This window comes from Pelecanus crispus, chromosome 20 (assembly GCF_030463565.1).
Source record: "Pelecanus crispus isolate bPelCri1 chromosome 20, bPelCri1.pri, whole genome shotgun sequence".
NCBI lineage: Eukaryota > Metazoa > Chordata > Aves > Pelecaniformes > Pelecanidae > Pelecanus > Pelecanus crispus.
Genome location: NC_134662.1, coordinates 2,040,226 through 2,066,208, shown reverse-complemented (window position 1 = coordinate 2,066,208; position 25,983 = coordinate 2,040,226). Strand labels below are relative to the sequence as shown.

The following is a 25,983-nucleotide window of genomic DNA, read 5'->3' as shown; positions in this document are numbered from 1 at the left end:
TGGAATAATTTCGTCGATGGAGCCCATGTCATTTGGTCCCAGTAACGTGCTAGTCTGGAGGGAAGATACGCGTGGGCAGTGCGGTACTTTTCCATTGCGAAGGATTGCTTTGTGAGAGAGTTTATTAGGGATGTAACTGAATTAAGAGAATTGCCGAGTTCCTAGAGAGCGAAGTGATTCACTGCGAAGTGCTCATCCGGAATGGCCTTGTGGCGAGGATCGTGAGCTCAGCCTGAGCGGAGGCTGCGCTCATCCCCAAATCCAGCCTTCAGCTCTGTCGCTGAATTTCCAAGGGATTGTCGGGCTCGTCTCTGCTCAGAGCTTTGCCAGCGGTTTTGCTGGAAAACTGAAAGCAAGATTGACTGGAGAGCTGCTAGAGTTTTGAAAAATAAACTTGTGAAGCGTGTTTTGTATAAATGAACATCCGAGTCAAATTCAAGGCAGATTTTGAAGTGGTTTCCCCCCCGCAGCAGCAAGCCTGGGATGTTAGCTCAGAAGTAGTTGAGCTGGAGAGGTGCTGTTACTTCCTCCTGGGTTTCTGGCCATAGAAGTGTGTGACCTGGGGATTTGTCACCGCACTCCTTCTGCAGATATGGCTGCGGATAGACCTACAGAGAAACGTTTCCCTAAATGCGGAGTGGGGGCACCGTGCTTTGGTGTCGAGCAGGTTTTCAGGACCTGCTCTGGCAGCATGTTCTATGAGGGCAGAAATGAGTCAGCTCACAAGTTCTTTCAAAAAAAAAAAAAAAAAAAACAAACCCCAACCCCCCCTGGATTTTAAGAATGCCGTGAAAGGTGAGGTGTGTGAGCGGCTGGCAGGAGAAGGGCGTTCAGGTTTCTCGTGGTAGGGCTGCCCTGCATCGTGCCAATGGTGCCTAGCTCACAGCTCGTGGAGCGACTGCTTGGGTGCCAACTGTAACGCTGCTGTTCGCTGGCTTCATCAGTGGCTCTTGGGTTCAAAGCAAAGTTTTTTTTTAGTAGTTCAGCAGCTGACCACATGTTGTTCTCACCTGCCACCTGCAAGGACTTTCTGTTAACCCAAAAGGAGACTTTTCAGATCTCCTTATTGGGCAGGATCTTCAAGTCTGTTCAATTTTGGAAGCTTGTTTTCTTTTGTTTTCCAGCTATCCAAAGAGGAAGGAAATGAAGAAAAGACAGAAGATAATTTAACTACCTTGTTTCCTGGCCAAAAGAGAAGGATCTCTCATCTTGTCAAACAAGGAAATGTAAGTGCAGCTTTTAGAAACAGAAGTTTAGATTCTTTAAAGTGAGGATTTCTGTCCTGTTATGACACTGGAAAATAATGCAGTCCCAGGTTCAGGCAGTAGTGTATGAGTTGTTTGTGCTGGAATCTGTCTATGTCAGATTTCTTTCCTCCCCTTTCTGATTTCTGAAAAAAGTGGTTAGACATCTGTTACAAATGGCAGCAAAACTCTAATAAACTTTCATAAAACCAAGGGTAAGCTGTGGAAGAGTAAATGGATTCTGCACCTTGTAACTCATTGGGATAGATTGAGATGTTCATTTTTCTACAGTATAGCTTCAGTCAATCACTTAGATAAAAATTAGCTGGACACAAGGTCAGTCTGTGTCTGGTACTTTTCTTTGTCTTGTGGACCTAAAAGATAGCTGTAGGAATTTAGTCAGATGTTTAAACCCATTACCTTATATCTGTTCAGAATCAGCCAAGAGATCAACAGTATCTTGTTTGATACTCTTCTTTCACAATTGTGAAAATACTTTAAATACAGAGGAGAAGAATTAAAAAAATAGGCAAGGAAGACATTCTGATTTTTTTAAATTTCTTTCTCACTGGGATTTTAATTCATGTTTTCTCTGAGGGTTTAATGTGTTTCCCTCCGGGTGCGGAGCACAGATTAGTCAGTTTTATGTTCCAGCAGGGTAAGAGTGGAGACGTACGCACTGATTTGAGCTGGGTAGTCCAAATTAATTGTTCTTCCTTTCCTCTCTGCCTAGAAAAGGTTTCTTTGCTTTTAATAATTTGAAGCCCTGAGGTCAATAAAATGCATTTTATTTAACTACATATCTTCAGCCAGTTCATGTGTTTTGATAAGGGCCCTTTCTTCCCAAGCGAAGAGATAAGAGACTGAAGCAAATGGGTTGGAAATTCATTAACTCAAATATTTATTGTAAATAGGTGCCTTTTAGACATGTACAAATCTTTAAATACTTTTTTTTTAATGTGACAACTGATCCCAAAATGCTTTCCAAAGATGTGAGCCCCAGCACAGCCATTGCATGGGCAAACAGAGCCGATCTGGTGTGCTCAGCAGCAGCTGCCATGAGCACGCACTGGGACGTGCTTTTCCTGGAGTATCTTAGCTCAGTGCCGCTGCCACGTCTGTTCAGGAGGTGCCGTAAGACCTGAGCTGCTGCTTTTATGCACAGAGCTGAGGCTCGTGCTTTGCCGTATCCCTCCAAGTCGAATATTTGCTCAGCCTTGCTTGTGATTTATAGCTCAAGGACTGAGCAAGCAGAAGTGGAGGGAGCTGAGTTCGAGTTTAGTTGCCTGGGGAAATGGTGGGCCAAAGGAATTGAAGGTGAGGCAGAAATGAGTGTCCTGTCCTGCTCGGAAGTCTGTAATTACAATTTAATGGCTGCCTGCACTCAGTTTGGTATCCAGAAGGTGGTGTCAGCATCAGAGACCAGGAATGCAGGAGGTGCCAGCTTGCCCCCAATTTGTGGTCGCGGAAACACCATGTTACACAAAGGCTGTGCGAGCGCACCCTTCTCTAAAGAAATTTCAGAAGGGAAGGACAGATTTCAAAGGTTATTAAGTGTTGTGGAGAAGTTTGTACTCCTGCTGCTTCTCTTGTACTTCTGCTGCTAGAAAAGTTCTCTCTTTGCTGACATAATTTCTGGCACCTTTCCTGCAACCTAAATTTAGACATCAAAGAAAATGCATGTGTAACTTGTTTGTGCTAGTAACGGCTGAAGCAGTGAAATGCCTCCAGAAGTAGGCAGGGACAGAGCCTGTTTAAAATTCAGAGCTCAGTTTATGTCGTGCTCTAATGCCATAAATACATATATGTGAGACTTCTGAGGAGTTACAGGAACTAGAGACCTGAAATAAGGCTGCTGAGAGGTAGGGAGGTGCTGTAACGCGAGGGTAGATGGCACTGGTTCTTCAGCATGGGAAAGACAGGGAGCGAGCTGTAAAACTCAGCATCGTGTGGCAAAAGGGAATGGAGAATAGTTGGTTACATTTTCATTGCAATATAAACTAAAGAAGCATGCAGTAGGCAGCACGGGGCTAGATTCGTTTTCTAGTACAAAACTGTAGAGCTGAGAGTATTGACAGAATCCAGAAGTGGGTTAGGCACAGTGATGGGGAACATCATGCCATTAAACAAGCAGTTCAAATACCACCTACCAATTTAGGAACATGTCGGAGTGCTGGGAGGCCTGGCCTGAGGGTGAATCATTAATGCCATGGTTTTTAGTGGGTGACTCTAAATATTTTGTTCTGGAAGATGGTTGGGATCATCTCATCTCAAAACCTGTATTTGCTAACAAAGAAGGGTGGAGGAAAAGAGATCTTTCTTGGGTGAATGGAAGCCAGAGGGTGGGGATCGAGCAGGTGAGCATGCCGGCTCTAAAACTTCTTGTCTGTGCAGGCAGAGGTCCCGAGCAAGCCCGTAATCCGGCCGTACCGTCCGCCCACCGCTCAGGAGGTCTGTTACCAGAGGATCCAGCTGGCTCAGCAGCAGGCGGCACAGCTGGCTGTGGCCGTTCAAAAGGCCTCTCTTTCTTTGCCAGGAGAAAAGAAGAGGATTGCTCACGTGCCAAATGTAGCCCTTTCTGCAGCAGCTAAACAAAGTAAGCCAGCAGCATTATTTGTGATTGCTGTCCTGTCCTCCCCCCTGTTAAAAGACACTGCCTTCTGTTTAAACTTCTCCTGAGCAGATGTGGAACTATCAGGAGATGTGTGGCATTGGCCATGACTTGAATCTTTGCTGTTAGTGACCAGTGGAAGGTCTTTCCCCTGAGAAACTCCGTCCTGTTCTGAAAAGCAACGGACCAGACGTACAGCCCCGTTCCCGTGTCTGTCTCACCCGGCCTCCCTCACTTCGGCCTGTTCTTTTTCTGTTTCTTCCTTGGAGTGTGTTTGCTCCTCATTCGCTCTTCCATTCAAGCCTTCAGAGGTGGCACGAACAGGAGGGAAGTACTAATTAATGCTTATTGGTAGCCCTTTGTAGTTGGAAGGACTCAGAGCTGACGTGATGGGCAGTTAGGGCATTGTAGCTGTCCGGGTTACGTCTTTAAACTCTGCTGACTCAGTTACCCCAAAACAAACAGAAATGAGGCACGTTTCCTGGCAGAAGGTTCCTTCATCCTTGCCTGAAAGGTGGTAAAATTACCCAATTTGTATCCCTTTGGAGGCTTCCATTCGAAAAAATCACAGCTTGCAGCATGGGCCTTTTATAGTAAGTTCATTCTGGCAACTTGAAGCCCAGTGGTAGGATTTCTACCTAAATATGTTTTCTCTTTCTTGCAGGCCTCGTGAGTAGTAAGACAACTGCTGCTGGCAGGAGTGTCACAACTTCCAATGACTCTGAAGCACCCACCCTTTCTCTGAAAGCTTGCACCTTAGCTGGGATGGCTTCAAAGACCACCAGCACCATCGTGCCCAAAAGGGTAGCACATGTTCCCTCCCTACAGGTAAGAGAAATTTTAAATCTTTCTGGTCATTCCCCATTGAGGGTGGTATGTTTAACCATGCTGCTCCAAACTTGGTGCTCTCTGAAGAGCAGTGTTTTGATTAGGTTGATTAAATGGGTTTGTTTCTTCCTGTGGTTTTTCTCGATAGCATTGTATAAAAAAATCAAACACTTGAGGGGTAGGAGCTTAAAAAGATAGAAATACTTAAGTGCTGCTCTGATCTCTTTGAATATTGATCGCTCATCTTCAGTTTGAGTCTTCTGTTGTGCTGTCTGGCTAGGTGTGTAGCTGCTTGTGTCAGGGACTTGGAGCCTCTTGTGTTCAAAAGGCACGGCTGCTTAATGCCCTTCGCAGGCTTTGTGGGCCATATGAGGAAGGTGGTTATGAACAATGTCCCACAGAGACCTTATAGTTAAAATGGTATCATTTAAACTTCATGCTGCTGTTAATATTTGGGGAAAAATATATCTTTCTTTTTTCTTTTTTTTTTTTCTTCTTCCCCTTCCCCGCCCTCCCCGGGATACCTGCCCAGCCTTTGGGCACTTTTGCTATGAGTTCCTTAGCAAAGAAGTCCCTCCTTTCCCCATGAGCACTGGGGAACATGCTACTCGCTAAGACAATTCAGAATAGAGTTCCTCATGTAGCAGCGTGTGGATGGCATAAGAAGCTGTTTGCTGGAGCGGGTGCCAAGGAATGTGGTTAGTGCCAGGACTTGATTAAAGATACCTTACTGATGATATCTTGTGTCAAGATATGTCACAACATACTCTGATTATTTCTGTAGGAGTGAAAAGTAATTTTCTTCCTTCCCCACCCAAAAAGCCACCATAGTAACATGTAACTTGAAGCTGATTAAAAACAAAAGAAACAACTGAAAGGATAAACTGTTTACCAGTGTTACAGAGGTGCTTAAGGGTATCATATTAGAGGTTGAGAAAAAATATGTATGTAATGAAAAGGATGAAATCCCCTTGAACGGGGCATCAAAGTGGAAGTCTTGTGAGGAAAATGAGCGCTCTTCCCGTGAGATAGGACCGATTGCTCCCCTTGGAACATGCTTATATCTTCTGTAGAGCTGGTTTTATTACAGAGTGCAGCAGAAGGTTTGGTTCATGGATATCTCTTGGGTGGGATGGAGAAAGACTGACAAAAAAATTGAGTCCTTTAGAGATGAACATATGGTTTCTTCTCAAAAAAAGAGGCAAATTGTGTTGATTTGGCAGATAAACGGAAAACTGCAGTGGTAGGTTGTAACTTGGTTCAACATGCAGTTTTTATACTCAAAGATGATGTCATTCAGTTTAAGGGGGAAATCCTTTCAGGAGCATCATGACTGGCATTTAAAAAGGAAGAAAAAACCCCAATGCAGTAAAGTAACAGGAATCCCATGGAAAGTGTGATGATTTAGCTGGCTGCCAGGCTGGCAGGAGTGGGCCTCCCATTCTCTCTTCACAGTCAGAGTACTGAAAAGAAAACAGTGTCTGTCATGCACATAACTGGTGTCATGTGTTCAGGTCTCCAAGTCCAAGCGTGGTGCTTGGTACCATGCTAATCTTGAATCTCTTAATGTAAATGTCGTCATTTTCATGGTCTGGAATGGTTGTATGTGTAAATGTAGTGTTGTGACTAATGTCACTGGGAGTCCTTGGCTGCTGGATGAGTTGCATAAGGAAACATGGTTTTTTTTTGAAGTAGTTCAAATACTGAAGGTGGCACAAAAGCTTAAAGTGGCCTTTTTAGTACCAAAAATAATGCATGTTATGCTTAGCTTTGGGCAGATTTTCAGAAAGGAAGTCATGCCGCTATTAATAACATAGCAGGAAATGTGGGAGTCTCAAAGCAACATACTCCTTAAACTCTGAATAGCCTCTTTCTCTCTCTCTCTGTCTCATCTTTAGAGCGCCAGCTTACAGAGGCCTGTTATTCCCACAGAATTTGGTGCTAAAGTCCCAACAAACATTCGTCAAAGATATCTCAATCTCTTCATTGATGAGTGCCTGAAATTCTGCTCCTCCTCCCAGGAAGCATTTGACAAGGTCTGTACTGATGCTTGCTTCTTATGAATAAAGTCTGCAGCAGAGAATAACGTCGTCTGCCTTGGCTAAAACCTTCTAAAATTGCAGCAAACCCAGAAGACTCTCCTATCCACATACAGTTCTGTAGAGGAGACTGGCATTAAATAATTCCAGATGGGACAACAGAAAGCGTAATTCCAGTGGGGGTTTCCAGTAGGAAATCCCATCTTTCCCTTCATTTGGAAAGCAGGCACAATCTTTTTAATAACACTAGGAGAGGGATGTAGGGGAATGTGCATTGTGGTCAGGCCAGACAAAAAGGCCTTTTGCTCTGGTACAGCAGCAAACACCTCCGGGAATCTAAGTGTTCAGCCGAGGTAAGTGTTTGAGATAAATGAAATGGGTAAAACTTGCTGCTTATGAACTGCGAGGCTTTTAAGGAGCCTTCTGGCAGTAGGGAATAATGTAGTAGGATTTTCAAAAGCAGAGTTGAGAAAGTAATGCGTTTTGTTGGAAAACTTTGGCCATTAATGTTAGTTGGGTAAATATGGGGCATTGTGTGGTGTATTTTGTAACCAAAGCAGACGCCACGAGGATTTCTTTTGTGGGATTTCACCTTCACAGCTCCCTGGGGGCAAGTTCCTGTTGCGTCCAAGGAGTGACTGTTTGCCAAACTTCCTTTTCTTGCCAGTTAAGATCTTGCACTGCCACTGAAGTGGGGAAAACAGCTTTTCACAGGCAGTTCCAGAACTGCTTTGTTAATCTGTCAGGGAAGGTTTCACACAAAAATGCTTCTTCCAGCACTTTGTTTAAAATACAATTATTTTTTTTTTTCTCTTACTCACCTAAGCAGGCCTCAAAACTAGTATATATTTGTGCCATGTTCCACTTTATTACTCGATTCCTCGACAGGCAATTTTTTTTGCTATCATACTTGGATTCTGTATTTTAAGAGCCAAACGTTTCTTTTCTCCAAAAGCGGTAGCAGGAGGACAGTATGTAGTAATGAATTGCATTGTTTGCAGGCTCTGTCAGAAGAGAAGGTGGCTTATGAACGTAGCACCAGTCGCAACATCTACCTGAATGTGGCAGTGAACACCTTAAAGAAGCTCCGAAGCCTAGTGCCCAATTCCCCGTCCAGTACGAACAGTACGTACCACGTTTGTGGTTTAATAATCGGAGCCCTGCTTGGATTAGAAGCCACGGAGAGAAACTTGTTGAAAAGACAGACCCATTTCTCAGAAGCATTATGCTGAAAGGCAAACAACTCCAGTTAGCTTTTTATAGTCTGGCAAGCTTTAATGGGCCTTCAAGAGGCAAGTCCTGCAATGCTTTGTTGGCTGTCTGAACCTAAATGGAGATAATGCCACATGGATTTTTTTTTTTAGCACAAGTTCTTTAAAATGAAAAGCCCCGCTAATGGAGTAACTTTCACATGATGCCTTCAAAGTGATAGACTCGTCCATCACCGCAGAAATCTGTTACACACATTAAGCTTCAAGAGAGAAACGAAGAGGGTTAAGACATTTCATTATTGGCTCTCGAGAGGGTACATTAAACAATCAATTTGTGCTGTTCTTGTGAATTTTTTTTTCCTGGTCTCTTCCCTTTTCTCCCCTCTGTCTTCATTACCTTCATGGCCATTAGTCAGAGCAGCTGAACTTGGGAGGCTGGTCTTTAGAAGAGGGCTGCCAGTTAATGATTAGTAAAAAGCACCTATCTGCCATTATCCGATGTGCTGAGCATATTCTAGAGCTCTGAAGCTCCTTTCTAAAGGAAGTTGAAAGATTCAGTGTGGGAGTCTGGTCTGCAGGGACCTAACAACAAAGCTGCTCGCTGTGGGTGGGTGATGCCACCACGCAGCACATGACTAGGTCGAGTTGCTTCTGTGCTTAGTCCTCTCTTGCTTTTGGTCAGGAGGAGGGCTTGCTGTGCGGAGTAAGCAGGTAGAGCGAGCTACCAGAGTTTCCAGGGGAACTGTAAAAACGTTCTTGCTGCCCTTAAAAAAGTTGCTGTGAGCTGACAGTGCAAACAGAAAGGTGCCCATAGTGCTGGGATGAAAATGCTAGGCCACCGCCTTACACGTGCCAATTTCTGGAGCAGAGCAAGAATTCAAGATGCAGCTCTCCTTTTGCCAGTGTGCAGTGCCCCAAACTCTAGGACTGAAGTCACTTGCTCAGCTGGGTACCTGATCTCTGTCCTGTTTTGCTTCTTCCCTCTTCTCGCTGCAGAGGCAAGTAACAAGAAAGTGGTGTCCCATGAAGCTGTGCTGGGAGGGAAGCTTGCTGCTAAGACAAGCTTTACGCTAAACCGGTCAGGGAGCTTGAGAGCAGAGGATTTAACAGGTAAGACCCTGCTCCTGCGAGGCTGTAACCTGTAAATTATAGCTGGAGGTATAACGCTGTGACTGGGGAGAGCAGGATCTTGCTGATGCATGAAGTGCTGTGATTTATCTGTGGGCCGGTGTTATGAGTTATTTCCTAACTGCAGTACAGTGCTGCAGACTTGCTCGCTGAACGGTGCACCACCGATCAGCGCGTTCCTTACTTCCCTGCTTTGGGCTGTGAGTTCACTGATGAAGTCCGTGTGGCTTTGATGTAGCATCAGTAGCTGTTCAGAGCTGCCTCCTGTGTTTTGGGTATTCCTGACTTTTGGGCTTTTATTTCTGTCTGGATTTTACTTTAACTTTCTTGCCCTGAAGCAGTACTTTACAATGTGCCTGTCAGATTAAAAGGCAAACTTACAAATATCTCCATCTGCTCTGCAGGGCTGATTTCCGTGTTTACGAATGTCATAGTAAGGTCATATCGTAGCCAAAGGATTGTGCCACGAGCATTATCCATGTTGGCTGAAATCGGTTATGGGTATTTTGGTTGCCAAGAGATGTAGGCAAATTGTCAAGGAGATCAGAGAAGAGACAGGGAGGCCACAGAGCAGAAGGAATTGACATGGAGAAAGCTTAAAAGAGCCTGTATAGCTCAGCTAAGCAACATCAAAGGGTACACAGCAATATTGGAAGGGTTTAACGTAGCAGCCAAAGAAGAGATATTGAGCAGAGTGCAAGAAGTTATAATTATTCTGTGAAATGAAATGAGCAGCCTGAAATCAAGAGCAGGAAGAAAGCTTCTGATAATGAATTTTTTAGCTAGCTGTGGGTGGCCTTTGAGAGCTATTCTTTGGGCTGTGTTACAAGTTATCAGTTAAAGCATTTAAAACATTAAAATGGGAGAAGTGTCACATTGGTAACAAAAAGGCCTGAAGATGGGCCCTTTGCAGGAATTCTGTTTCAGCTGTGTTTTCCAGACTTAATGCTAAGTTAAAAATTGGCTTGTGCACCAATGACCAGATTTAAAAAATACTGCCCTGGCACCTATTTCTCTGTCAATCCTGAACAAAGGCAGTGGAAGCAAGTTTAAAATAGTGGGAGTCCCTGCCAGGAGGCTTGATAAAGCAAAAAACAGTAAGAGAAGCAGTCCTTACTTAAGTGATCTGGCTTCAGCATTGTCTTTGTGTGCAGGAGCTGCCTTGTACCGGCGACTAAAGGAGTATCTCATGACTGAGGAGCAGCTAAAGGAAAATGGTTACCCAATGCCTCACCCAGAGAAGCCCGGCCGTGCTGTCCTCTTCACTGCAGAGGAGAAGAAAACGACTGACTGTAAGCTCTGCTGGCTCGTTCATTTTGCAAGGTTTGCTAGATACATTACAACTGGAGACACCTGTCCTGCTTGCAAGTGGTCTTTTTGCACAAAGATGTTGCTGGTCTCAGCGTGGAGCCATTTGCTCCTGTTGTGACGTGTCTCCTTGGCTGTGACCTCTGTCTGCAGGCAGCTGGTCGCGGAGGAGAGGAGCGTGGCTGCAGAAGTCCACTGCCTTTCTAGAGGATGAATTTCTTCAGCTTGCATGTCATGAGAATGTTATTTTTGACACAGGGTTTATAGTCTGTGGCATGTGGGGCTGTGAGGCTGAGGGAGGTTTCTAATTGCTGCCAACAAATATGAATTGGTCAGGTTGCCTCCCTGGACAAGCTGCCTTCGGCCATCCCCTGTGAGGGCATGTTTTGCACTCGCTCACTCGGTGCAGGTTTTGACTCCAACTTCATTGCACTAACCTGGAGGCTGCCTGCTGCTGTTGCAAGGGAATTGGTTGGAGAGAGGCTCCTGTTTAGCATCTGACGATGGCCCCCTCTTCCAGGGGAAGGATTTTTTTGTCTCTCTGTGCATATGAACTGCTGTTACGGTGTGATATGCTCCAACATCGGGCCAGCCTGGTTTTGCGGTGGGTCATGCTTACTGGTTTGGATTGCAGGGTTTTCTGCTTGATCTCTTGACAGCACTGAGCCGAGTAGTTCCCAAAAGCCCTTTTTGCAACTGGACAAAATGATCCCCCAGGTTTCCTCAGGACAGGGTGGGGTCCTCTTCTGTCTGAGTTTTCTGAACTCCTGTAGCAGGGTTTATGCTTCTCAAATGCTGATCAGAGCAGGCTGTGATGCAGCAGGGATAAAACATACTTAGGATATACTTTGAGGTGCCTTGCCGCGCTCCTCCGAGCACCTCTTTGGAGAGACCTTGCTGAAGTGTGTTAAGTGCTCATCCATGTTAACACCTTGTGTCTACATTTGTCCTGTGCTTGCTGAAGTAACCTGTACAAAAGCTCTCCTGCATTAACACTGTCAAGTACTGTATTTGTTAAAGCCCTTTTCTCCAGTTAACCAGCAAGCTGCTTTATATGATTCTGAGATCGAGTTCCTGGTTCCGTTTCTGTAGTTTCCTGCAGATGTTGCAGAATCTTTGAGTTTGTTCTGACTTAACTAAAGCTATTGCTAGGTCTGTTAATGCTGCGACTATGGTCAGTGGACAAAAATGGTCTAGACTGGTGTTATGCAGAGCTGGGAATGTGCTAGCAGCTTAAATGCTCACATTAGAACTGAGGGAATTGCATGGACATCAGAAGCATGACAGTCAGCTCCTTTACTGTGGCTTTTTGCATCTCCCTGCTCTGAACTGTGAGCAGTACAAGCACAGGTGACAGGAGGGAGAAGTCCATACCTGCCCCCTCAGTGGGCCAGGTTGTGCTGTTCCTGTTTTTAGATGCTGGAGAATCCTTACAGAAAAGCTGTGCCCAGGAAGAACTCGAATGTCATTTAGAAGTGACGAGGCACAGATCCCCTGGAAACCAGGCTTCATTACCTCTGATGTCCAATGAATGACTTATTTATCCTGTTTCTTAAAATAACTGTGTTAGAGTACAGCGTAATTTGCTGTGATTTATCCTGTTTCTTAAAATAACTGTTAGAGTACAACGTAATTTGCTGTGGATGGAGGAACAATGCAGCAAATGCTGATGTGAACTGTGTTGGAGCTGATGTTGCACACCAAAAACACTAGGGAGTCTTAGGTTTGCCTCTGAGAAGTGTTTGGGGGACAAATGCTACAGGGTTGTATTTTCAGAGGGATTGCTATGTCTTTTTAATCCTTTTTAACAGGAAAAGTTGTTTCACCAGTGTTTAGGGCTTGAATGATTCCGATTTACTTGTGCTCTGGCCAAATTTAACAGGTGAAGGATTTCTAGTGACCTGACTCTTGCTTCCCTCTTCTCTTAAAGCCTCCTGCAGGATTTGTTGTCGCTGTGGCACTGAGTACATGGTCTCAGCCTCCGGAAACTGCATTCGCAAAGAGGAGTGTGTCCATCATTGGGGAAGGCTACGCAAGCAGAGAGGTATATCTCTTCAAAGAGGGCTTAGTCACATGCTAGCTGTGCTCTAGCTCCGAACACAGAGTCTGCCTCGGGTTTGAGTTGCTGTGGAACATTTTGTGGCTTTTTGGGGCTTGTCACGCTCATGAGTTGTGACAGTTCCTAGTTTTGTCACTGGGTGGCCCTGCTGCTACTGAAATAGCCTTGCAAAGAGCTGCTGGAAAGTAGCGGTGCGGTCCCGAAAATGTGACACTGGGGCTGGAGCAAAGGTTGTTCATCTTTCAGTGTAAAAAAAAGTGAAAGAAAAAACAAACCTTCCTGTGCCTTTTGAAAAAATCAGTCTTTTTAGGAGGTTGACTTGGGAGCACCAGACATCTGTCACTGCCCAGGAGAGTTTATTGGTCTTGGTTGAATTCATTTGCAGCAAGACACTAACCTAGTTTGCGCTCTGCTGTGGTTTTCCATCAGAGCATCCAGGTGGCTTCTGGAGTTTGTCTGGCTGAATGTGAGAGACTTAAACTCTTTAGATTGCAATGTGTGAATCCATACTTATTTTTCCCCTTTGTTTGACATGTTAGTGTTGCTGTATCTCTGCATGTGAGAGCTAAAGTTTAGGTCTCTTGTTAACAGGACTGTCCTTGTTGACTGTTACCTCTTGCTCTTTCAGTGCCAGGTGGATGGGAAACTCATTATAGCTGCTGCTCAGGAGCTGTGGGTTCACCAGGCTGCCAGGTTGCTAAAGTAAGTTATTGAGCAACACCTTTTTATACTCAATGACATTTGTCCTCTGCTTACAGTGGTGATGGCTGTGTAATCATTGCTTAAGCGTTTAGAAGAATGGTGGCTTCCCTTAAGGGGGGGAAACAAGTACTTCTTGAATATCTTTTGCTATGCAAAGGTAGGAAAATTTAATGTTTGGCAGGAAGGAGGAGACTCAACTGTCTGGAGTCAGGTGGTTTCATTTGTTCTAAGCAAATGCTGGTGGATTACGCTGCCCAGCAAAAGCTCAGATACAGACTTCTTTAGGGAAACACTGAGTAAGTGAGAAATAAGGAATTTCCTTTTAAGGAGCAGTCTCAGGGCCTTGACAAAAGTGTGCCAAAACCTTTTTACCATTTTTTTCCTTTCCCAGATGCCCGTGCTAAGGTAACTTTCTGCTGTAGGCCAAATCTTTTCTTAGTTTTCTGTTTACTGCATGCCCTTTGTTGTATTAAAGGGAGGAACCTTCCCAAGGAGCCTGTTGTAACTCATAAATATTACTTCTCTTGAGGAGGGAGGGGGGGAAGAGATCCCAGCACTAGAAAGCAGAATGAAAAACCTGCTCAGCAATGGAGTTTTGGCTCTTTGATAGAGCTGAACCTTTGCACAGGTGCTTTTTTTTTTCCTCAGGTAACAGGAGAGTTGGCTTCCTGGCCTGGCATCACTGATCCTCTCAAACCATTGACTGAAGGGAGCAATCGGTCTTTTGCCTCTCCTTCTGGTCTCTGGGGATGCTCCTCATCACTTGTTTCAGTGGCATTTTTACATTTGGCAGCTGCCGTGCAGGGGAGAGGAGCATGATGCAGAACCAAGTGAGAGGGGATCTAAAAGGGTCGTGTCCAGTGGAAGGGGCTCCCAGAGCCTGTCTGTTATAAAGCATCTTCTTGTCCCACTGTGTGAAAGACCTCAAGTGATACAGGGCCAGCAAGGCTGGCTGTAGGTTCTGGAGAGGTGTGTGCCCTTCTTGTTCTGGCCAAAAGCTGGAGCTAGGAAGTGAATTCTGGGGCAAAATTCAAGGCTTGTTAAAATAGGAAGCATTGTCTGTACGGGCACCCTAAAAGCTTGCCCTGCACAGTCTGAAGCATGGATGGGATCAGGCAGGCTGCTACTTCTCCTATTTCTTTTTCATGTGAAATTAGGATCTCTTTTTTAATCAGTGTTCCAAAAAACATCCAGCAGGGAAGTCAGGAGAAATTGATGGGCCTATAAAAACATGACTTCTCTGCATGTTTTTGTGTGGCTGTTGTAGACCATAAAACCTCATGGCCTTTTAGGAAACATACAATCTCTCTAATAGCCTTTTACTCAACGAAGCATGCCACCGGTGCTCCAGGGCTCAGGCATCTTTTTGCATCTGCCTCCTAGTTGTGCTGCTATAGATCTCTATGTTCTGGCTGTCTTGGTTTTCTCATCCAAATGAGCAAGTTTCACAGCATCCTTTGGTAGATTCAAGGTTGGAGTCCAGAGCCTGCTCAGGATGAGAGTACCCAATGAGATATTGGGATGTTTGGGCTACTGGGGAGCACGGAATCTTTCAGCTTTGAAGGAGGGTATTGAAAACAGCAACTATTTGTAATAAGAAACTGTTCTAAGAAACTAGATCTGTAGCTGGTTAGAAAAGCATATCTGTGTCTTTACCTTCCAAATACATTTGAGATGTGCCTGTCTGGACTATGCTGCAGTTAGCCAGTGTGGCAGGAGATGGCAGGATGGAGCTGTGCTCCTACCGCTCCCCAGGAGCGAAGGAGTCTGGAGCTGCTCTTCTTTGTGATAACTGAGTCTGCTGCTTTCTCCGGTCTGAAAAATAGAAGCAACTTTTCTGCCCTCCTCTCAGCAAGAAAGAATTAGACAGTTGCAGAACATCAACTAGTGTAGAAAAACACCTAATTTTTTTTTTCCCCTTGCCTTCACTGCCCAGCTACATTGTATTACAGAGAGAGGGAAGGGATCAAGCTGCAAGGGAGAGAAACGTTCACTCTCTGTTGGGCTGGTAATCTGCTCTACCCATTTCTTTAGCAAAACAGTCAGGTTTATGGGCATAGACGCAGAATGGACAAGTGTGGCCTCTTGTTCCTGGGAAGCAACGAACCATGTGGCCTTTGAGCAGCGCTGGCTTTGGATACAGGGAGAGATTGGATTCAGTGTTGGCCCAGCTGCCTCGGTAACTTCAAATGATGCAGGTCACTGTACTCTGGCTGCACCTGCAGTAATAACCTGCGCAGGAGAATATGCAAATCCTTGCTTTGGTTATCCCTCTGCCTACAGGTTTCAGCTTTACAAGTGCCTCAGTTCCTCGTCCTTCCAGCCTTTCTATCCTGAGATGAACAAGTACAGTTTGATTCCTTGTAGGGTGAGATCTACGAGAAGCACGATGAAGGGGGCTGTACGCAGGCTGCTGTGATTGCGTGCAAATACATTGAGGTTTAGGGATAGACAAAACTTAAACAAAACAAAAAAACCCCACTGGGGAATAAGGGAGGGAGAGCGTCACCTCTGGGTGTGGTGCAGCAGTTTAATTTGACCTAAAATCATGTTAGTGGGCAAAAGGGCAGTTGCGACCTCTGCCTTGCCCTCGTTTACATGTTCCTGCTTCCCCACTGGTGCAGTGGCGCGGGTAACCGGATCAGTGCAATAACCCAGTTTAAAACTCCCCCTGCAAAGAAGGCTTTCAGGCTGACCAAGTAGGGTGGGATCTGTGGCTGTGGAGGAGAGGAGAGTGGGAGTGCCTGTTGCAACAGCGGCTTAGTCTTGCATTGGCTTAAGCCACTTGTGAAATCACTCCCTGAGTTTTCCTGCTAGCTCGGGGAGCTCTTCTGTGCTGGATCTTGTTGACCCTAGAGCTTTAGCCGGGGATAATGAAGAGTGGTTGGAAATACTCTATTTATTGCCTCAAGTGCTGGTAGGCAGTAGCTCCTGTTTGTCTGCGAACTGTCTGGTTTTGGAATACAGTGGCTTTTATTTGTATGCACACATTGACATTTTCTGGTACTTCATTACACCAGTTTCTCATGCCGTCTGTGGGCTATGATACACCTGATGCTAATGCTCAAACAGGGATGTCTGGGATTAGGGTCCTGCACCTGGGCATGTCTTGGCCGCAAGCTAAACCAGGAACCAGCAGCTGGAGTTAGATCAGTGCAAGACCTTGGTGTGACCCTTTCTGAGTAATTCTACTCCAAAATGAAAGTTGAAAGCTACTTGTCCCTAGATGTGTGATGTCTTGCTCCTACGTGAGCTGTCAATACGATGCCACTAGCCCTGATCTGGCTTTGGAATCGGGGTTGCACATAGCTGTGTTTGCTATTGTGGTGAACTTCTCAGACCGACTGGTAGGCAAAACTTATTCCTCATTAACCTCAAGAACCTTTAGAAATGATAAAAAAATCTTTTTGTTTAAGTGGGAGGTTCTGTTGAAGTGGACTTTTTGGATTCTTGTTCCTACCATCAACAATTGTCCTTTTTTTCTTTTTCTTCTCCTTTAAGCAACATGTCCACGATGGGCGAAAGGAGAGCCTTGATGGCTTTGTGAAGACTTTTGAGAAGTTGCCGACGACTGATGGCTACCCTGGAATCTACGCGTTAGACTGTGAAATGGTGGGTCCCTAACGATAGGGGCAACGCACAAGCAAAATAAAGCTTTTTGGGGAAGGCCAAGGGCATGATACAAGTGGCTGAAGGAAAGCTCTGTTTCCTTACCATCATCTTTCATTTCTGCTGTGGACTATAAATCATATTGGTCCTGTACATTTAAATTAGCTCTTATTCATTAGTTTTAGCAATGTGCATTTCATTTGGGGACTGCGTGCACCCTTGAAAAGCTGTAGCTGGCTGGCCGATATTGAGCAGTGTTTGCTGGCTGGCCTTGCTGCGCTAGATCTGCTGCATTTTGGGAGCTGCAGCTCTTTGGTGAACGGCTCCATTGATACCACGCTGTGGTTGGCATGCACTTGGCCTCATGTCTGCTCTGTTGCTTGCAGTGCTACACTAAGCAAGGACTGGAGCTGACAAGAGTAACTGTGATCAACTCTGACCTGAAAGTGGTATATGACACCTTCGTCAAACCGGACACCAAGGTGGTGGACTATAACACCAGGTAAGGACAGTCTTCCTTGGGTCAGAGGTCTGTGCTCGGAATCGGGAACTTGGGGGGAACGGCTGGGAGCAGTTGTTGAAACTCCACTGACCACCACTGGCTGAGACGCTTTGGGCCTTGAGGTGTTCCTTTAGTGAAGGAAGCCCTCCTTTCTGCTCTTGCTCTGCAGATTCTCAGGTGTGACAGAAGAGGACCTGGAGAACACTAGTATCACCCTGCGGGATGTCCAAGCCGTCCTACTGAACATGTTCAGTGCAGATACCATATTGATAGGGCATAGCTTGGAAAGTGACTTATTTGCACTAAAGGTAACTTGCATGTCTTGCGTTTACATCTCCCTCTGGTTCTTTCCCACCCTGGTGTGTGTTATACGTGTCTTTTAAATTTAGGAACTGTTTATTTCCAAGAACCAGGAGGACACAGTAGATCTGTCTTGTCTCTGAGCCAGTGGGAAGCTGTCTGTGGTGGAAGAGCAAGGGAGTGAGTTGTGTGTCACCCATGGTGTCACCCCAGCTTTTAGTGACTGGAGCTGCCCGGGGTGGCAGACCTCTGGGGAGGTTGACTAGAGGAGAGCGGGTTGGAAGAACTGATCTTGATTCATTTGCCTTTCACCCCTGCCATATAGTCAAGAATCTTCCCTTGGTATCGGCATCCTTTGACTGGCTTGAAGATGTGCTCAACTAGGGTCAGGGCGTGAACAGGGGAGGCACTGGAGGCCCCTGTGCCCTCTGGATGTCCACAGTAACTATTTTAGAAACAGAACAAGCCTCTTTGTTGTCTCTGCCACTGGAGATAATTCTCATGGTTTCTCTTCTAGTGTTAAAATGTCTGTTTTCTCTTGAGTGAGGTTCTCTGCCTGGTTTGCTGTGATTTGTGGTGTTACTTTGATCAAGCTATTTTGACCTTTTATCTGTCTTGTTTCCTGCCTGGCCCTCGTCAGTCCAGCCTGCACACCTCTTGGCCATCTCTGCTGTCCTGCGAGGGAGGGCTGTCCTCTCCCCTTGCACTCTGAACGTAGATCCCCAGGGGCTCATCCCGGGTCACCAAGAAAGCGTGTGGCAGGCAAGCAGGAGCCGAGTCTTTAGTCTATGCTCACAAGCAAGAAGTTCCTCCAGCCATTCTTTAGCGTGCAGCTGCTTTGATGAAGAAGCTGTGGCTGCCAGCTCACGGCGATGGTTTGGAAGCAGGGGGTTTTAATGCCTGTAAAGCGCTTTACCTCTCCATGGCACCCTTTATCCCAGCATCTCAGAGAGTTCATCATCATCATAAAAAAATTATTTACAGTTTTATCAGCACAAGATGACTGCGTTGGCCTCTTAGAGGCATGATTTTCTCTTACCATCGCAGACACTGCCAAGAGAACGAACCCGAGAGCAATATAGCAGAGCGTGACAGGCAGTGACATGTCAAGTCGTAATGTCTGAAGGCTGTGGCAGTAAAGTTGACATCTCGCTAATGGCCGTGGCAAGCTCCAAATGGTGATAGCATTTCAATTTTTATTTAAAGCTGTATTATCCTGTTTCCTCAGTCTTCCTGATCTACATAAGTAATTATCATTGTGCCTGGGTGGATGCCAAACTTGACTGCAGTCTAGGAGAGATTATCCATAATGTTGGCAGTTTTATACTCCAAAGAGCGTAGCAGGTTGTTTCTGTTAAACTGCAGCTGTTCTCAGGCATTTACGGAGCTGGGCTATGAAACTATTAATGATGAAGTTGCGGATTGTCATGCAACATTAGCTGGTGCCTAGGAAGAGTCGAGGCAGATGAGGAGACTGGATTATCAGGGTCCTGTCTGAGTCATCCTGTGTCGAGACTTGCAGAGCCATGTTTTGGTCAGACACACAGGTTTATCTCTCAGACCTTGTGTTTTACTCCTGTACTCAAGATGTGGGACTGCCTTCATCCACGTTCCTTTAGCTCTCACTGAACACGTATTCTTGGCAACAGAGGATTAATCTTGTCTTAGGCTGAGAGTAAGAAATTAGTATTTTAAAAAAGCCAGCTTACCCTGTGTTCATGGACTCTGTCAGATGTGGCCTTGCGGTCCTCCTCGGGGCCCCTTGGTGCGGGGTAGGTAGCACGTTGACCTGTTCGGCATCCTCAGTTCCTCCAGCGTGATGACACTTCATACCTAGAGGACAGAAAACCTCTTGCCTCTGCTGTGTGCCCAGGCACTTTGACCCAGACATGGGACCAGCCAGGGCCTCCCTCCCATCCACTGTGTAGTTCCTTATGCCCAGAAGTACAAGATCTCCTTGTCCCATTTCATCCTTGCTAAGCCGGTGCTGGTTTAAAAACTTCCTGTTGACTCATTGCTGATAGACTGGAGGTTTTGAGGTTGGTTTGCATCTTGAAGGCTAGGCCTTTTCTGTAGAAGCACTGTGATGTACAAGGGATTAGGTACAGTTTTGACTTGCACATCCTTCCCACTTCCGTTCACATCTTGAGAAGCAGTTGAAAGGCTGTTACAAGCTTTGTGGGGTCAGCTGGTTCCTCGGCTTAGTTTTTCGTTGTGAAAGACACTCTCAGAGGTATGCCAGCTTCTCCAGGCCAGGGTATTAAGGATTGACCTGTCCTGTCCTTTGAGTTACATGAACTGAATCAGCCCTGAAGTTCTGCTGCTTTGAATGTGCAGTTAGGCAGGGCTTTGAGGGCAGGTGTGTTGGCTGGCAGGGCACTGGGAAGCCTGTGTGCATGCACCCTTCAAGGGGGAGTAATCTTTGATTCAGCCAGAGCCTCTTGCAAGACTGGTTGGGTTAGAGCTGGGCAACAGCATTACACAGAGCCCGAGAGGCTGACCAGAAGATTGCTTTAGTGTGGTTAATCCTAAGGAGTGCCCTTCCCTGGGGGAGAGGGAAAATAAGCATGTTTCTTTCCTGCTCCCTCCCTCCAGCTTATCCATGGCACAGTGGTGGATACCGCGATCGTCTTTCCCCACCGGCTGGGTTTGCCTTACAAACGGGCTCTCCGGACGCTGATGGCAGACTACCTCAAGCGCATCATCCAGGACAACGGTGAGACCAAGGAGGAGCTGAGAGTGAGGGGCTCGTGTCCCTTCCCACCTGGATGTGGGCTCCTTGGACCCGCCTTCCTCTGCTCTCCCCAGGCCCCATCCGCTTACTCCTAATCTTTTTTTTCCTGCATAGTGTCTGGCACTAGATGTGAATGGCCCGGCATATGAAGTCTCTGCCACAGACAATTTCAGTTTGAACCCCGTTCTGAGGGCCAGCAGCACTTGCTTCTTCCCTCTCTGTGCTAAGTGGGGACCAGAGAAGTGGTGTGAGGCAGCCAGAGGAAGCTCTGTCAAGGCCATGTCATGCCCTCCCTTCTCTCTCTACCAAACTGAGATTGACCTTTCTGTTTGAAGCATGGCGTGTTCTTTTCCATCTTCCTTGAGCACATTGTGACCAGCCAGGTAGCTCAGTTGGTTAGAGCATGGTGCTAATAACACCAAGTTCACAGGTTCAATCCCTGCTTACTGCAGGGGGGTTGGGCTCGATGATCTCTCAAGGTCCCTTCCAACCTAAAGCATTCTATGATTGTAAACATACTGCTGGGGAAATTGAGGCCTCTCTGACCAGCTACTCCATAGCCTGAGGGCCTACAAACTAGCAGGACCTCAGCCCTTAATTTAAATAAGGGAACGGTGTCAGGCTGGAGTCCTGCAAGAAACTGTGTTTATTGGAAATTCTACTTTAAATCCATCGCTGTGGTTCACGGTGATCACAGATGCACCTGTGGCTGCTGTGGCACAGGGCAGCAAGCAGCAGGGCCAGCGGTGTCAGGCAGGACCTCGTCTCAGGAAGCCTTCCTCTGTGCTTTGTGCTGCGAGCAGGCAGCGCCGGCGCAGCGGAGGGGCTGCCTGGGCCGAGGTGGTGACTGCCATCCTTGTCTTTCTGTCCCCAGTGGAAGGGCACGACTCCAGTGAGGATGCCAGAGCTTGCATGGAGCTGATGGTCTGGAAGATCAAAGAAGATGCTAAAGTGAAACGATGACTTGCGCTTTCTCTCTCTCCTGTTCCTCCTCCACCTCTTTGAAGCAGTGCAATAAATGCTCAGAGTAACACTGTCCACCTGTACGCAGCAGCATGCTACCCCAGACTCCCCGTGCACTCGCAGGTATCTATGGGACTTACGGACTGCTGCTGGCGCAGCCCAACGGCACCAGCTCACTGCTTGCAGGTCCCTGTGTCCAGATAGTGGCTCTCAGATCCGCTTTACTCCTCCTGAGGGATACTCTGTGGTACAACAATTGCCTTGTAGGCATGGCAAGGTGGTTTTGAGTAGCACGACCAGAGAGAACTTCTTGGTTCCTAGGAGAAGCTTTTAGAGGTAGATCGGATATGTGCAGAAGGATCTTTCTGGTTCAGTTAAAGGTAGATCTCTCCCCCCCTCCCCCCCCCCCCCCCCCAAATGTAACTTAAATTGCCTCTGTACTCCAAAGCTGGTAGATTCCCGCAGTGTTTGGAGATGGGAGGGAAATGGAAGAAAGTTGGGCAGGAAGCTGTAAAGTGAGTGGATTGTGTAGCTGGTGTGTGAATGGCAAGCAAGGGGTGGCGAGAGCCGAGGATCGAGCCACCTGGGAGGAGATCCTAGTGCAGTCCCACTGTGGAGGAGGAAGGCAGAGCTGCAAGAGGGGGAGGCTGTCCCTGGGAGCATGTGGCGGGTGCTCTCTCTCAGAGCAGCCGGTTGGAGAGGAATGAGGTGGGGTCAGGGGAATTACCGCCTGCTGCGACCCGGGTGATCTCTTCGGTGAGGGCTGGCATCCAGGTTCTGCAATCGCTGCAGAAGGGGGAAACCACAAGTGTCAGACCTTGCCCAGGCCTCGGGCAGCCGTGTGCGTAGTGGTGAGGCGAGGGACCGTGGGGCTGGGACAAATTTGGCTCCCAGAGCCAAGCAGCAACTTGCAGCCTTCCAGGGGAGGAGCCGTGCTGGGGAGCACAGTGCTAAGAGCGGGCATCGTGTCTTCGCAGGTTAGGACAAGCTGTCCTGACCCTGAGCTTCCAGCACGTCTCCAGCAAGCTTGTATGTAGGGGTCAAGATTTTTGAGGGGACTTAGGTGCAGCTAATGTTGCACCTAAGGGTGGCCCCTAGCAGTCTGCAGGACTCCCCACCAGTCTGCCCCTGATAGCAGGGACTTGATGCAGACAAGAGCAAAAGCAATAGGTAAAAATTGTTCTTTTAAACTAGTTTACATGTTGGGTGTTTTAAGAAGGGCAAAAGGCCCAGTTACTGTGCAGCCCCCTGGACAGAAGCAACTCTCGAGAGCGTGGCTCTGTCGCACTTGCGGCGGCTGGGTTGGGAGCACAGGCAGACCGGACGGCTGTAGCGGTCTCTCTCCGCCCAGGCTCCGTTGCTGTCAGGGGAACAACAGAGCTGATTGAAATGGGCCCTGGCAGATGAGGTCTTTTAGCTGAGATCCAGGCAGCAGGTTAGCCCCGTTACTAGAGCAGGGATCGCCTCTCCCAGGCGGGACTGGCATTGCTGGTGTGCTGCTGGCCCCCGCGGCCCTGCCACGGGCTGGCTGTGTTGCTCCGGTGGCAGTGGGGCAGGGGAGCTGCTGGGTTTTGGTTCCTGTCGGAGCGGGGTCCGGCTTGCTCCTTTGTACCCTGCTGGCAGCGCTGGGCTCGGAGTTTGGGGACGTGCTGCACGTCCCCCAGCACATCCTGCTGACCTGTCCCACCGCCGTGCCCAGCGTGGCGATGAGGAGGAGCGCGGGGCTGGGCTGTGTGCTGGGGCAGGGTGTCCTGCTCGGGCCCCTGGGCGCGGGCTGGAGGTGCTGGCACGTGCGCAAGCCCTGGGAGGCTCTCCCCGTCCCACTGCTGTCCTCAGGCAAGGACACGGCTTCCAGTGCCTGGCCTCTGTCAGGCTCTCCTGCAGCCACCGGGAGAAGCGGGGACCGTGAAGGCTCCTGTTATTGCTGAGCCCATCTGGGTTTCCCCTGGCAGGCAGTGGCACGGGCTCCCAGCCGGTTAGTTACCCCAAATTTTGGGCCGCGCAGCTCCCTGCCGTTCCCACAGCGCTCCGTAGGGCACGTTGCATCCAGCTCTCCTTGCAGCCCGCTTTTGCTAAGCGTTGCAGCCGCCTCCTTCCCTGCCGTGGGGCTTCCCCATGCAGCAGCCTCGGGACCCCTTGTCTCATCCCCCTCTCCCATCGCCTGCAGGGAACTATGCTGTTCCTGCCCAGGCTGTGGGAGAGACGGAGAGAAAGTTCAGTGCTTCCTAACCAGGGAGGGAAGGTTTGTTCCCGCTTCTGCCTCTTTCCCTTGTTTATCCCCCCATTTATCTTCACCCCTGGCCGCAGCGATGGAGCGTACCTGGAGCGGCCCCATGATCTACCGCGCAGCCACGTTAGATTTCGAAGCCGGCTCTTGCCTCGAGGTTCCCCCGTTACTCGACAGGCAGCCCCAGCTCCCCGGCCCTCTCCCGCAGCAGCTGCCTTCCCTGGAAGAGCCAGCGCGTTTCCGACGAGGGCCTGGTGTGCTGGTGTCCTGCCTGGGGAGCTGGTTGCTTGGCTTGATCCCACGGCCTGGGCTCAGGAAGGCAGAGCGTCGCTGCAGGGTGCGTTCCTCCTGCCGCAAGTCCTGCCAGGCCAGGGGACCTCGGTCGTTTCCCCTTCCTTTCCCCATGGTTCAGCTGGGACCCCCTAAAATGAGGCTTTCGGAGTGGGTGGGTGGGGGGGGGGAGGTTGCCTGCCTTGTGAGATGTTAGTGGGAAAGCGGACCCCGTCCACCCGCGCTGTCGGTGTGGGTCAGAGCAAGCGTTGGACCCACGGGCTGCCATCGCCTCTGCCCCCGGGCGCCGTAACACTGTAAAACCAGAGGTTTGTGGTTGGTGAGAGGTTTTTGGGTTGTACATAACTATTGTAACCTGTAACTTTTTGTAATTGTTTTTAATAAAAGGGTGTTGACTAGACGCACGCTCCTGAGTCTGGGTCTGCTCTGCCTGCCGTCGGATCGGGGAGGATGGGTGCTGGAGCCATCCCGGAGGCGGGGAGGGCTTGGGCATCCCTTCAACTTGCAGCCGCTGTTATTTCTTCGTGTCCTCACAAAGCGGCTCAGCTGCAGAGCCCAGCCTTCCCCCAGCACTTGTCACCGGCTTCGCAGCTCTCAATGCTCCATCCCTGTCCACCGCACGTCAGCCTGCTGGGGCGAGCTGAGGAGCTGGAGGAAAGGGGGCGAAACCGGTGCTGCTCGGCGGCTGCAAAAGTCCAGCCAAACCCCGGGGACTGTGAGACGAGCCGATGCCCGCGGTGCCTGGGGGTGTGGGCCGTGTCCTTGCTCTGTGCGAGCCCTGGGCAGCAGCCGGGCAGGTCCCGGCTCCTCTTGCCGCCGTCCCGGAGCTGGGGCGAAAGCCCAGGAGCGCCGGCGCCCGCCTCTGCATCCTCCCACCGCCTGACCAGGCTCCCCGGGAGACCCAGTATCAATCTCGCAAATGGGGCAGTATTAAAGTGCCAAGTGAAGGAGCTGATTCAGCACGGAGGAAGAGGTGAGGGTAAAAAGTTCAAATAAAAAAATAATAGGCTATTAGATGACCTCACTGGCAATGTGTTTTATTTAACGTGCTGGTGATGGCTTGGCGATGGCAGCGGTTACTTAGGATGCTGTAAAAGTCACGGCTGACCTGTGTTCTCAGCCACCTCTATGGGCCTTTGAGGTGCCGGGTGCGCTGGGTTCTGGCATTAACCTCCCGGGTGCTGTCCGGGTTTGTAGGGTTGCGAGAGCCCTGGTCCCAGGGGAGCAGCGCTCACCCAGCCTCGGGTGTGCAGGCGGACACGCGGATGGACAGATGGACACTGATGCTGCAGGCGTGTGTTCAAGATCTGTCTCGGAGCTCTGAGACCCTCATTTTTTTTCCCTGGACAACCTTGTCTCCAGCACTGCCGGAGCTGGGGCATCACCAACAGAAGCTGCAGCGAGGGGCTTGCTCTGAAACCTTTGCCCCTTTGGGTCCTTCGTCTCTGGCTCGAAGCGTGGCCCCTGGGCTTGGGGCTGCCTTCCCCCCGCCATGGGCTCAGCTTCCAGGTGCCGGCGCTGAATCGGGGGACGCAAATGAGCAGAGACTCCCTGAGCCGTAACCCTGGTCCCTCGCCTCCCAAAACCCCCTCGGGGGGGCCGGACAGGCACAGCCAGCTGCTTCAGCGCGAGCTGAAATTTGGAGAGGTGACGCGAGGTAGCTTGCTGGAAAAAAAGGCTCGATGGCCACCGCAGCTCAGCCCCCTTGCCGGGGGTCTGGCCCCCGTCCCCGCACACTGTGCCCGTATCGATCCGCGGAAACAGCCTCTGGCCCCCGTCCCGGTCTAAGCTCTTTACCAGCAAATCGGTGCCGCTGGGCTGGCCGCGTCCTCGGAGCTGTTGTGGATGCAGTGACCCGCTGGGTCCCGGATGGCCCTGCCGCTGTCGGAGCTTGTTTCAGCCCCGGGACGGGGGGCCCTGCCCTGCTCCTGTCTCTGCTGCGCTGGTTGCAGCTCGGCTTTGCACGGCTGCTCCCTGTGCCTTCGCGTTCCCGAGCAGGGAGGGAATTTCCAAACCCAAATCAAAGCAGCCTCCTGCCCCCTTGCAAGGAGGGGAGAGGTTTTGGGCAGCCTGGGGGCTGGCTGGGCACACGGGGTCATTACGTGTCCCTCTTCTGCAGCTGCAGCTGAGACCGGGCAGCTCATCACATGCAACCCTGCGTTTGATGATGCCAGGGTTTGTGCCAGGGTCCGTCTCGTCCTGCAGCGTTGTCCCCCATTGAGGGGCA

The 25,983-nt window shown here is 48.9% G+C and overlaps 1 protein-coding gene across 3 annotated transcripts in view; it reads left to right on the top strand.

Annotated features, from left to right (window-relative positions):
- REXO1 (RNA exonuclease 1 homolog) overlaps positions 1-24,415 on the top strand; it is a 41,774-nt gene extending 17,359 nt beyond the window's left edge. For 2 of the 3 annotated variants that reach the window (XM_075723515.1, XM_075723516.1), the window contains 14 exons: positions 1,125-1,226; positions 3,639-3,840; positions 4,520-4,683; positions 6,582-6,719; positions 7,724-7,847; positions 8,930-9,043; positions 10,216-10,353; positions 12,300-12,413; positions 13,057-13,130; positions 16,632-16,742; positions 17,126-17,241; positions 17,411-17,549; positions 20,137-20,257; positions 21,150-21,623. In XM_075723515.1, the coding sequence (XP_075579630.1) occupies positions 1,125-1,226; positions 3,639-3,840; positions 4,520-4,683; positions 6,582-6,719; positions 7,724-7,847; positions 8,930-9,043; positions 10,216-10,353; positions 12,300-12,413; positions 13,057-13,130; positions 16,632-16,742; positions 17,126-17,241; positions 17,411-17,549; positions 20,137-20,257; positions 21,150-21,238 (1,746 nt within the window). In that variant the 3' untranslated portion in view covers positions 21,239-21,623. Of the gene's footprint in view, positions 1-1,124; positions 1,227-3,638; positions 3,841-4,519; positions 4,684-6,581; positions 6,720-7,723; positions 7,848-8,929; positions 9,044-10,215; positions 10,354-12,299; positions 12,414-13,056; positions 13,131-16,631; positions 16,743-17,125; positions 17,242-17,410; positions 17,550-20,136; positions 20,258-21,149; positions 21,624-24,143 lie in introns of those variants that run through there. The other variant, XR_012831768.1, reaches the window with a different exon arrangement.
- The last annotated feature ends 1,568 nt before the right edge of the window (positions 24,416-25,983 follow it).